Source organism: Hypanus sabinus, chromosome 20, assembly GCF_030144855.1.
Source record: "Hypanus sabinus isolate sHypSab1 chromosome 20, sHypSab1.hap1, whole genome shotgun sequence".
NCBI classification, from domain to species: domain Eukaryota; kingdom Metazoa; phylum Chordata; class Chondrichthyes; order Myliobatiformes; family Dasyatidae; genus Hypanus; species Hypanus sabinus.
Genome location: NC_082725.1, coordinates 31,378,378 through 31,390,668, shown reverse-complemented (window position 1 = coordinate 31,390,668; position 12,291 = coordinate 31,378,378). Strand labels below are relative to the sequence as shown.

Genomic DNA, 12,291 nt, shown 5'->3' with positions numbered 1-12,291 from the left:
CCCTCCCATCTGGAAGAACAAGGGCAGCAAGTGTGTGGGAACAGCACTACCTGCAGAATGCTCCTCTTGTCACACAACTTCTGGAAAAAGTTGTATATTACTAGTTCTTCACTGTCAGGGGTTCACAACCTCCCAAGACATCTCTGGAACATTAGCCGAACTGCAACCAAGTAACCCATGTCTTAATCAAGCTTACAATGAGTTAAAAGTTTCCAGATGCCATTGTAAGCCATCTTTTCATCACTGTACGTTTTCACTCAGGGTAAAGGAAGTTAAAAAATTTGGAAGTATTTAGAAGGCAATATATTCAAGGTAAATCAAGGTATTCAAGGTAAATCAACAGGAAGACTTTGAGAGTGCAACAAAGGCCCAAGAGGACATTATATATTAAGCAATAAAATGTTCAATAGAATTTTTAAAAAAATTCAATTTTAAAGAGTCACAATAGCTATGCTGTTCTTACTTAAGTGTAGTTTTTATTTGTGCTTTATCAGTGGGTAAGAATGAAATGCAAAGAACACTAGAAAAATATGTCATTTACAAAGGAATTCTGAGTATGGCCCTGAGGTTGGATAGGCTAGGTTCATTCTCACTGGAATGTTGAAGGCTGAGGGGTGATCTTATTCAGATGTACAAAATTAGGATGGCATTGCTAGGGTAGATAGTTAAGAGTCTTTTTCAGAACTCAGAACTGGAGGGCGCTGGTCTAAGGCAAGCAGAGAGAAATATAAGGTGAGAGTTACATTTTTCATATTGGATGGTGCTTACCTGGGAAGAGCAGCCACAGGAGGTGGGAAAGAAGGAAGCAATTGCAATATTTGAAAGGCATATGGACATGCACTTGGATAGGAAAGGCAAAGAGTAATATGCACCTATTGCAGGCAAGTGGAATTATTGTAGATAAGCAGGACAGTTGGCACAGATAAGGGCAAAAAGGGCCCATGTCTATGCAGTATAGTTTTTACTATTTATTGAGATACAGCGAAAAATAGGCCCTTCGAGTCATGCCACCCAGCAATCCCCCGATTTAATCCTAGCCTAATCACAGGACTATTTGTGATTCTATAAAAATGCATATTGTCTAAATGGTGAGACATTAGGAACCTCTGACCCAAGATCACTCAAAAGTGACAATACAGCATTTGGGATAGTGTTGTGAAGCCCAGGACTGTGAAGTTGTGTGTTTCTCTGTGAACGTACATTCTTTACAAAGTATTGCATTAAAATCAGTCATACGTTTATAGAGTTTCACTTGTAAGATACTTTTATTTTAAAAGTTTATTGATAGAATACTATAAATAAAATCATTTGTAGTTCTACCACTCTATAAATATTATACATTGCAGAACAGTTTGAAATGCATGGAAATGCACCAGTAAATAAATCTTAATAAAATGTGAGTGGCTATATACGCAGAGCAAGTGGCCCACCCTATCCATCGATCACTTTTGCGTTCCTCCTTCTTGCCCTGGACAAGCCATTTGGACTGTAGCAACATAGTTTCTGGAAGCTGATTTTGTTACCAAAACAATTCTTTAATGTGCTTTTGTCTCCTTTGCTGCTAGGAATTCTTCGCTCACACATTTCTTGACTGAAAGGTGCACTCACACACTTTGTTTATGCTTCCATCAGAAATATATCGCATTAGAAAAGTCTGATGTTACATTTCACAACATACCTATATTTTGAGAGATGCAAAAGAAATTCAGCTTACAAAAGTTTAAAACATCATGTTTACAGGACTTGGAATAGATGTTTGTAACACAAAGTTGACAAATTCCCAAAAACTGCAATCTAAAGAGAATATATACAAATACTTTACAGATCTCTCACTTATTGAAAGGGGAAGTTTAGAGAGCAATAAAATAAACTATGAGATAAAAGCACATGGACACTGTGATGTTTGTCTGAACTTACTCTCTTCATTATTTACATAGATGCATTTTAATATATTTAAATTAGGTGGGATAATACCTAAAACAAAAAGCAGCAGGAAATTCTAATCAAGCATTTTAAGCATTCATTTATTACCACCCCACAGTATTTGATTAAGTATGGAGAGGTACTTTTGAGATTAAAATACTTGCCTCTTGTATAGAGTGACCTTTTAGTCCAGAAGTGTTTCTTAAAGGCTTTAATTTCAATATCAAAATACAAATGCAGGTGAGACATTATTACACTCACCCTCACCCCATCTAAAAGCAGCCATGTGCATCATTTGAGGAACTACATTCTGGCTGTGAGATCCAACAAGGGTTTTCCCTCTCACTAACAAAACTTCAGGTATTTTTTAATAGTCTCGCCGATTAATTTACACCAAAGTTACTTAAATTCCGGCCCAGTGTCATTACACTTTACGTAAACAAAATAGAAAAATCAAACTGCTAGGAAATAAGAATATACGCACATTCACAATAATTATACTTCAGGACTCAAAATATTGCATTCAAATATCACTAATCATATTTTGTTTTAATATTTTCACAAATGGTAATCACATTATAATGCAAATAAAGCAACTTCATTACATTTTCTTAACTAAATAACTGAGAAGGAAGAAAACTAATTCTTCCTAGAGCAAACTGGCATTGTTAACCCAAACTCTGCTTCATGTACTTAATAAAGATCAGTTGTGCTGTAAATAAATAGCACAGAAGCAAAGTACACCAATTCCAACTAAACTTAGGAAGCAGCATGCGACACAAGCTGGTCCAAAGTATTAAACATTAAATGGGTTTGGTGTATGGGTATCACATCCAATCCACTGAGTTTGCCCTTCACAGAAGTCCACTTGGTTGCTTTGCATTAGGTTAGCACAACCCCTACACTAGGGTCAGTTTTCAACTACTGGAATCCAGCAATAATTTTGTAGATGCTTAATTTCTTTTATTTGTAATGGAGCAGGGATGAAGGTTGTTTGGGTGAAGGCTAAAACATGAGAAAATGTTCAGAAATGTAACATTACATTTGGTTAATATGCATCCCTGGACATGATGGATTTCTTTTGTATGAAATAAATGATAACTACCTGGCTACAATACTTTCAGGGTATCTACATGCTAACCAGCCTATTTACGTGGTCCCTATGATCAAAATCAAAGTGAAGTATTTCAGATCTCTGTAATACTGTTGGATTTATCAATTACATTTACTCATCAAATGAACAGTCACAAATAGGCTTAATCTGTGCACAGGTCAGTTTCCTCTTGATCAAACAGTAGATCTCTATTTAATCTTTACTTTTATTCATATTTTGCTAGCATCACAACCCTGAAGACATACAAAAATATCACCGCAGCAAAATAATTTTCTGACCTTTTAAAACAAGAAAAAATATGGGGGCTCTGAAAACTGCTCACTTCTTCCTTGATGCTCTTTAAAAGACTTTTAAACAGAAGAATCTGTATCAATCAGTTGAAAAGAGATCCCCTGCAGAGGGCAGGGGGGCCAAGCCACCTGTCACATTGGGAAGCTGAGACAGATCTGGTAGGCTTTGGATATGAGATTTAAGCTCCTTCCGCACTTGAGTCACTTTGGCCAGTTTGCGCTTGTACTCCTGTAAAACACATAAAGTTGCAAGTGGTCATTCAATGGAAGTATTTGTATTTTGTTAGTTAGGTTGAATCTCCTGACCAAAAAGGGCCAGGGACGGAAAATAAAACATTTCGGAGCAAGTGTCCACATACCATCAAATCATCGCTGGCAATGTCTCTAGCTTGAATAAAAATGATCAACAAAAATGTTAAGTTGGCCCCAACCAACCACCAAGCTAGAGAAAATCTTGCAGTAGAGGACTGACCCTACACCTAGTAGATTAAAGAACTCACACTACATAGGAACTATCACATTGACACAACATGCCATAGTATATGGCAGCAATGGTGACTTAGGAATTGTAGTCACCATTCTTTTGTTATGGATAGCATTAAGCCAAATGACCAATTACAATCTTTGCTAAAGATTAACTGCTTGCAAGGATGCTGGAAGTGCCTGCTCTTTCCTGTAACAAAGCAACGGAATGTGTTAAATTTTATTTTAATAGATTAGTTTAAAATCCCCTAAAATGTGACTCTTTCTGCAAAGTAGCACTCCTTCACAACGCATTACTTGGCTCAGATCTGTAGTAGGCCCTTCATGAACAGCATTCTTATTCAGATGCACAAGCTCTTCCACTGGCATTACCAACATCAGATCTAGGTTGCTACTGAAAACAGTAAAGGGATGCCCCCATATAGACTAATCCAAAGGCAAATAAATAGCAGTCTAATCTACATGAAATAAGAAAATTATCATAAATATTGCATTTGAGCTTGCAACCCCATATTCGAGGAAATCTTTAAAAGATGGTGCCTTAAGAAGGTGGCTTCCATCATTAAAGTCTCTCACCATCTGGGACATGTCCTCTTCTCACTACTAGCAACAGGGTGGAAGTGTAGGAGCTTGAAGGCCCACACCCAGCGTATCAAGAACAGCTTCTTCCCATCTGCCATCGGATTTCTGAACAGTCTATGAATACTACTACAATATTCTTCTTTTGCACTATACTTAGTTTATTTTTGCAACTTTCTATATACTTTTCTATGTCTTGTACTCCACTGCTGTCAGTAAACACACAAATTTCATGGCATATGCCAATGATAATAAACCTGATTCTGAGAGTTCAGTAGACTGTTCAGTAGACAATGAATACACCACACCAAAATAAAAGTGGTACGCATAAATGGCTCTTTCATATCAAATAAATGCTTGGGACAGTGGGAAGTGGGAAGAGAGGATCTAGAAACAAAAGTGTTTGCATTTCCTCTATCTGCTTTGTGATAGGATACTTGAAGAATGGACCAATGCTGCAGATAGAGTGATACCTTTAAAAATGCTAAAATGGGAGGTGTGTCAGGATCATTGTAGATATACTGCATTGATGGAAGATAATTCCTAATCTGATGCTAGTTAGCTGGAATGAGAATAAGGCAAATTGCTCCTATAAAAGTATAAAATATTAAAAGATTCTAGCTACAGGAGATTAAAAGTAAATTCATTAAAACTGTATGCAGCACACACAAAATGCTGGAGGAACTCAGCAGGCCAGGCAGCATCAAACGTGTGTGTATGTGTTGCTTGGATTAATGGCATCTGCAGATTTTCTTTTCTTTGTCATTAAATCTGCATTATGCTTTCCTAATAGAGTTAAATAATCCGGTAGACCTTTGAATGAAAACTTTGCTTTCTAGACTTACCTTTATAATCTGATCCATGAGCAAAGTGATTCCTAATTCTACTTATTAAATCATCGATATTCTTTCTATTTTATACCATACTAATTTACTGAAAAAAAGTCCTAGTATATTATATACAGAAGTGGCTCTGTGAAGCAGGTGATATCTGGATTCCATACCCAGAAGAAAGTATATGTCTCCTAACTGGACTTCACATATCAATATCAACTTTAAACATATCTTTTGATCATCATTTGTCTTTACTGATTAATGTAGCCTTATAGGCACTTAGGTTCCAGTTTCTAACTTACAATTTAGTTTGAAACCTAGTGTCTGTTTTCAAAACTGAAGCTAATGTGAAATTTGATGCAGCATGAAACCCCAGCATGTTGAAAAGAGGGTCCTTTGACAAGATACAATAGCGCTCATTCGGCAGAAGGTGATAAAAGAAAAAGATTTAACCAAGATAGTTCAATTGTCTTGTTTCAGCAGACAATTTCCATTGCTTCCATTGTTACTAACATCAACACTTCACCCAGAATTTTTGTGATGCTATTAAAACTTACTAATGTAAAAATATTCACATAGGCAGAAATAGACAAATGGCTCAGATGTGGAAGCATCTTTCTGAAATATTAAATTTTTAAGTGGTAAGGCAACTTCTTCGAAATTTCCCTACAATCCTGTTGCGTTAATAATTGATCCTACTTGTCATTTGGCATATACATTTCTAAGAAAACTAAGTGGTTAATATTTAAATTGTAAGCTTAATATACAACCACGTTAGTAGAAATATCTGATCTGTTTGACAAAATCACAGACAGCAGGGTGGGCAGGAAATTAGACCTCTTTGCAGCTATTTTTCTGAGTGGAAGATGTAGACAGGTTCAGTTAAAGGAGGCAGAATTTTATTTACAGATACAGGACGGTATCATGCCTTTTCAGCCCAGTGAGACTGTGCTGCCCAATTACACCCATGAGGCCAATTATTAATCAGTACTTCTTTGGAATGTTTGCTGGAAATGGTGTACCCAGAGGAACCCACAGTCATGGGAAGTAGCTCTCGGACAGCTTCTACCACCAGGCCATCAGGCTGCTTAATTCATGCTGACACAACTGTATTTCTGTTATATTGATTATCCTGTTGTACATAATCTTTATTATAAATTACTATAATTGCACATTTAGACAGAGACGTAACGTAAAGATTTTTTACTCTTCATGTACAGTGGCATGCAAAAGTTTGGGCACCCCAGTCAAAATTTCTGTTGCTGTGAACAGCTAAGCGAGTAAAAGATGGGCTGATTTCCAAAAGGCATAAAGATGACACATTTCTTTAATATTTTAAGCAAGATTACTTTTTTATTTCCATCTTTTACAGTTTCAAAATAATAAAAAAGTGCCCGAAGCAAAAGTCTGGGCACCCTGCCTGGTCAGTACTTAGTAACACCCCCTTTGGCAAGTATCACAGCTTGTAAACGCTTTCTGTAGCCAGCTAAGAGTCATTCAATTCTTGTTTGGGGGATTTTCACCCATTCTTCCTTGCAAAAGGCTTCTAGTTCTGTGAGATTCTTGGGCTGTCTTGCATGCCCTGCTCTTTTGAGGTCTGTCCACAGATTTTCGATGACCAGTCAGGCGACTGTGAGGGTCATGGCAAAACCTTCAGCTTGTGCCTCTTGAGGTAGTCCATTGTGAATTTTGAGGTGTGTTTAGGATCATTATCCTGTTGTAGAAGCCATCTTCAGCTTTTTTTTTTACAGATGGTGTGATGTTCGCTTCCAGAATTTGCTGGTATTTAATTGAATTCATTCTTCCCTCTATGAGTGAAATGATCCCAGTGCCACTGGCACTGCCCAAAGCATGATTGATCCACCCCCATGCAGTTGGAGAGGTGTTCTTTTCATGAAATTCTGCACCCTTCTTTCTCCAAACATACCTTTGCTCATTGCAGCCAAAAAGTTCTATTTTAACTTCATCAGTCCACAGGACTTGTTTCCAAAATGCATCAGGCTTGTTTAGATTTTCTTTTGCAGACTTCTGATGCTGAATTTGGTGGTGAGGACACAGGAAAGGTTTTCTTCTGATGACTCTTCCATGAAGGTCATATTTGTGCAGGTGTCGCTGCATAGTAGAACAGTGCACCACCACCCCAGAGTCTGCTAAATCTTCCTGAAGGTCTTTTGCAGTCAAACAGAGTTGAGGAAGAGCTTCTTCTCCCAGAGTTGTGGAGGTGTGGAATGCACTGCCTCGGAAGACGGTGGAGGCCAATTCTCTGGATGCTTTCAAGAAGGAGCTGGATAGATATCTGATGGATAGGGGAATCAAGGGATATAGGGACAAGGCAGGGACTGGGTATTGATAGTGAATGATCAGCCATGATCTCAGAATGGCAGTGCAGACTCGAGGGGCCGAATGGTCTACTTCTGCACCTATTGTCTATAAACGGGGGTTTTGATTTGCCTTTCTAGCAATCCTACGAGCAGTTCTCTCGGAAAGTTTTCTTGGTCTTCCAGACTTGAACTTGACCTCCACCGTTCCTGTTAACTGCCATTTTTTAATTACCTTACGGACTGAGGAAATGGCTACCTAAAAACATTTTGCTATCTTGTTATAGCCTTCTCCTGCTTTGTGGGCATCATTTATTTTAATTTTTAGAGTGCTAGGCAGCTGCTTAGTTGAGCCCATGGCTGCTGATTGTTGGGACAAGGTTTGACGAGTGAGGGTTTGAGGTAATTTGCATCACCTGGCCTTTCCTAACGATGACTGTGAACAAGCCATAGCCCTAACAAGCTAATTAAGGTCTGAGAACTTGGTAAGTTATTTGAGATCTCAAATCTCTTGGGGTGCCCAAACTTTTGCATGGCGTCCCTTTCCTTTTTTTTTCCACTCTAAAATTGTACAAAACAAAAATAATACACTCATCTTGCTTAAAATGTTGAAAAGAATGCTTCATCTTTAACTTTATGACTTTTGGAGATCTGTTCATCTTCTACTCACTTAACTATTCACAGTAACAGAAATTTTGACCAGGGGTGCCCAAACTTTTGCATGCCACTGTATATGAAAGATGCAAGTAATAAAGTAAATTCAATTAATTCAATTCACAAACATATAAACTCCTTAGACAGCAGCAGGAATTATACATAGGCTGCTGGGACTGTAATACAATTACACTAACCCCTATGTTACTGTGCTGTCCCAAATTATTTTTATAAATTCTATTAAACATAAAGGAGACAATAGCAAGCTTAGATCAGTCAACTGTGGCCATCAGCCTTTTATAATCTTTAGGCTCCTTGAACATGTTGTAAGGAACCTCGTATATCACCCTTCTCCCAACGTGATCAATGACTAAGATTTGATGTGCACAAGCTTTGATCATTTTGTGCAGTTTGACAGTCCTCATCAACAGTTGTTAACAACAATAAAAAAGGTATATTTTATGTTTACATGAATGCACCTTGTGCAATTGCATTAAGGTAAGCTCAAGATTATTTTGTGCAGTATACAACACTGTAAGCTACAGACAACTCTTCCCCTCCAAATTTTAAAGCCCCTATCACCTGGCCCAGATCCTTATTGATAACAGTTGATGGTCAACACTTTCTTCTAAGCAGCATGCAACCATAGCTTAAGAGTTAGGTTTCTCATTGCCTAGTACTTCCAATTTTGCAGGAGATGCCAAAATCAACAAATGGTCAACTGGAGAAACATGAACAGGAGTACAGAGAAACCAATTCAGAACGTTCTCGAAAGCTCTATTTATTGTGAAACTTCCCTAGCAACCAGTGGGAATCTCTGGCTTTTATCTGTTCAATATTAAGAACATTAAGGACAGCATTAGAACCTTAAATGCCTTCACTGGAAGCACAAAATAAGCTGTGTGAAAACAGTAAATATGCACCATTTCCCATACAACTCACCTACCCAATTAAACACTTTCATTGTGCTTGTGGCTGAGTCCATAGACCCCACCTTTGCCTCAACAACCATCTCAGAACTGAAGAAGAAGCAAATCATCCTCAATCCTAAGGAATGCCCAAGAAAGTAAGATGCAACTTTACAAAACACTAGTCAGGCCACTAGCTCTAATCATAACATTATTGGAAGGATATGGCTGCATTAGACAGGATGCATGAGAGATTCATCACAAAATTAAGTGAATTGGAACATGATAATTATAAGGAGAGATCGGATAGCCTGCATTTCTTTTCCCTGGAGTTGAGGGGGATGAGGGGTGATCTGATAGATTTGGAATTATTACAGGCACAGATAGGGTAGGTAGCAAGATCTTTTTCCCATTGTTAAAGTATCAAAAATAAGCTTATCATGTGAGGACAGAGTTTTAAAGGGGATAAGAAGGGCAAGCTTTCTTTATGTATTAAATTTCTGCCAACTATTTCCTACCATCTTTAAAACTACATCTTCCAAAGCCCCTAATTGCCTTTCTCTCTGCTTAAGTTGCTCTCTTAAAGTGTTCACCCCTGTTCTCTCCATGTACCCAATCTAATCCTGTTTCCTGTCTACTTATTTCCATCTAGGCTCCATTCACTCAGTTGTCACCTTTTGATATCTTCTCTACTCATATCCAATCCCAAGAAATATTACTGATTAAGGTCAATCTCTATCCTCTTTCTCCTATTTTTCCACTTTTCAGAGCTCCTAGGATTTCATCCTTCCATTAACTTTGAGGCATCCTGTTCTCTGAAACCTCATTTGTTCCCCAGCTCTCAATTTCACCATTTGCTGATTTTAGTCCCATCTTTCTTCTGGTAGCAGCCAACCATTGCTTTCTACCACTCTGTGCTGCAAGTCTCAATTCCTGTTCACCATTCAACTCTACATAGGATCTCTTCCCTTCTCATCTTTTCCTTTTCCTACTTGGTATCTTTGATGGTATTCTTTCAACTCAGTCCAACAACCTGTGACACCACAATGGTGACATTAAGGCAAAGTGTCAACTGCAGCACAATCTGGTAATGTTACAGAGCAAGGGTTCGCTGGTACATCATGAATTATTTAGAGGTTTTGAGTCTGGTAGCAATCTAAACAGATTTGTCCCTGGACAGCTCTGGGAAATCCAGGACTGGCACCATTTGCCTATCATGCAGAAATTGTACATACAAATTACAATTAGGTCTTGCACCTAAGATGCATTCTAATTAACATTTTGAAACAGACCATCCTGTTTAGGAGAGTGTGTTCAGCATCCTAGTGAAAACTCAATCAGACAGGTCTCAGATCAAAAACTTTTTTGATAACTTTTTTCCCCACTCAGCATTTGTTTTGCAGGTGATTAGAAGACTGTTAACAGTGAGAATTTACATTAGGTAAAACAAATTTTACCTGCACGAGGCATTTCCCCCATCATGCTGACTTCCATAAATTCAGAATAGATTTTAAGTTCCAGCAAGGTACTTTTCCCCCCAATCAAAAATCTGGCACAAAGGCAGAGAATCATAAAAAAAACCCACAGGGAAACATTTAATCCAGATGCTACTAGTTTGAAGGTCCAATGCACACAACTGGAAAAAGCTGCAGAGTGTTGTAAACTCAGCTAGCTCAATCATGACACTAGCCTCCCCACTATCAAAAGGTGATACCTCACGCAATATCCATTATGAAGGACCCTCTCCTCCCAGAACATGCCGCCTTCTCAGTGCTACCATCAAGAAGGAAATATAGGATCCTAAAGACACACCCTCAACATTTTAGGAACAGCTTCATCCTCTCCGTCATCAGATTTCTGAATGGTCCATGAACACTGCCTAAATTTTCTCTCTTTTTGCACTGTTCATTTTGTCCATATATGATTAGTACAACTTTCTATGTATCGCACCATACTACTGCTGCAGAACACCAATTTCATGACCTATGTCAGCGATAAATCCGATTCTAATTCTTCAATATTTTGATTACATGGTTCATAAGAAGCAGTTGTCTTGAAGAGAAAGTGATGTGTTTCTGGAATTTAGAGCCAAGTTCAACCAACTTATAAGGTGGGAAAACATGCTGTCTGACAAGATACAACACTCGAGGTGCATGTCTTGGGGTCTCTTCAGAAGTACAGTGCACAGTTGAGGTATTGTGACAGCAACAAAAAACATAGTTAACTGAAAAAACCTTCAGTAAATTGGAACCAACCTTTATCTTACATTTACATAAATGAATCTTCATGTCAGTGAAATTATACTCTAAAATATATTGCCAGATAGAGTTGTTACTGGGTTAGTGAATGAATAAATTGCAAAGGTATGAAATGATTTTAAGAAGCAACCCTAATTACTTCAGACTTTGAAAAACATCTGTGCAATTAAATTTCATCACTTCAGTAGAGGCTAATCATACATTTGATAAAGCAACAAAAACAGCACGAAATTACAGGTATATCATATCCAAATTATTTGTCAGTATGATTAAATATACAATTCTCAGAGCAGAGGAACATTTTGAATATTATATTCTTAATGGCAAAAATACAGTAAAGGCATTCTTACATGGTGATTATGTATTCGTCAGCTTCAATGAGAGTAGAATGATTGGGTAAGTGAAATATAAAAATATCAGGAGGTGCTAAAAATACACCATAAAATTGAAAATGTTGGAAGAATATCAGCTCGTCAGGCAACAGGTGTAAAAGAGTGAGAATAATTACCTGCTACTTTCCCTCATAAATTGTGATCATAATTATTTTGCTGGAATACGAACAAAATAAATTAGAAAAAATTACAATAAAGGGATTGGAGGGGGAGGGAAGCTCAACCCATCATGGGGTATTAGAAATTTTTAGTTTGTCTTTTAGTTCTACTATCAGGAACTGTGATTTAATCAACAATAGTATTAAATTTTGTATCATAAGATTTTCAAAAGAAACATCAAAAACAATAATGCAATCAACGCTATTCTGAAACAAATCTTTCTGTAATAAAATTGCACAGTGTCTGTTGATGTTAAGAAACTCACTCAAGTTATGAGTGTTTCATTGGTGAACTGTCATACTAGGGCACTATCTCAGTGCATTAAACAAGTTTCGAAAGTTTTGCAAATGGAAGTAATTTTTCACAATTCTGCAGGAATT

At 37.6% G+C, this 12,291-nt stretch overlaps 1 protein-coding gene across 3 annotated transcripts in view; it reads right to left on the bottom strand.

The window, feature by feature from the left end:
• Positions 1-1,237: 1,237 nt before the first annotated feature.
• The window catches only part of LOC132378400 (regulation of nuclear pre-mRNA domain-containing protein 1B-like), a 67,480-nt gene continuing 56,426 nt past the window's right edge, over positions 1,238-12,291 (bottom strand). The window contains exons 7-8 of one of the 3 annotated variants that reach the window (XR_009507024.1): positions 3,316-3,556; positions 1,238-1,678 (exon numbers count right to left, since the gene is read on the bottom strand). Coding sequence is in view for 2 of the 3 variants with exons in the window: in XM_059945294.1 (XP_059801277.1) it covers positions 3,407-3,556 (150 nt within the window). In the remaining variant the exon portion in view is untranslated. Of the gene's footprint in view, positions 3,557-12,291 lie in introns of all 3 variants that reach the window. The other 2 variants (XM_059945294.1, XM_059945293.1) reach the window with 2 other exon arrangements.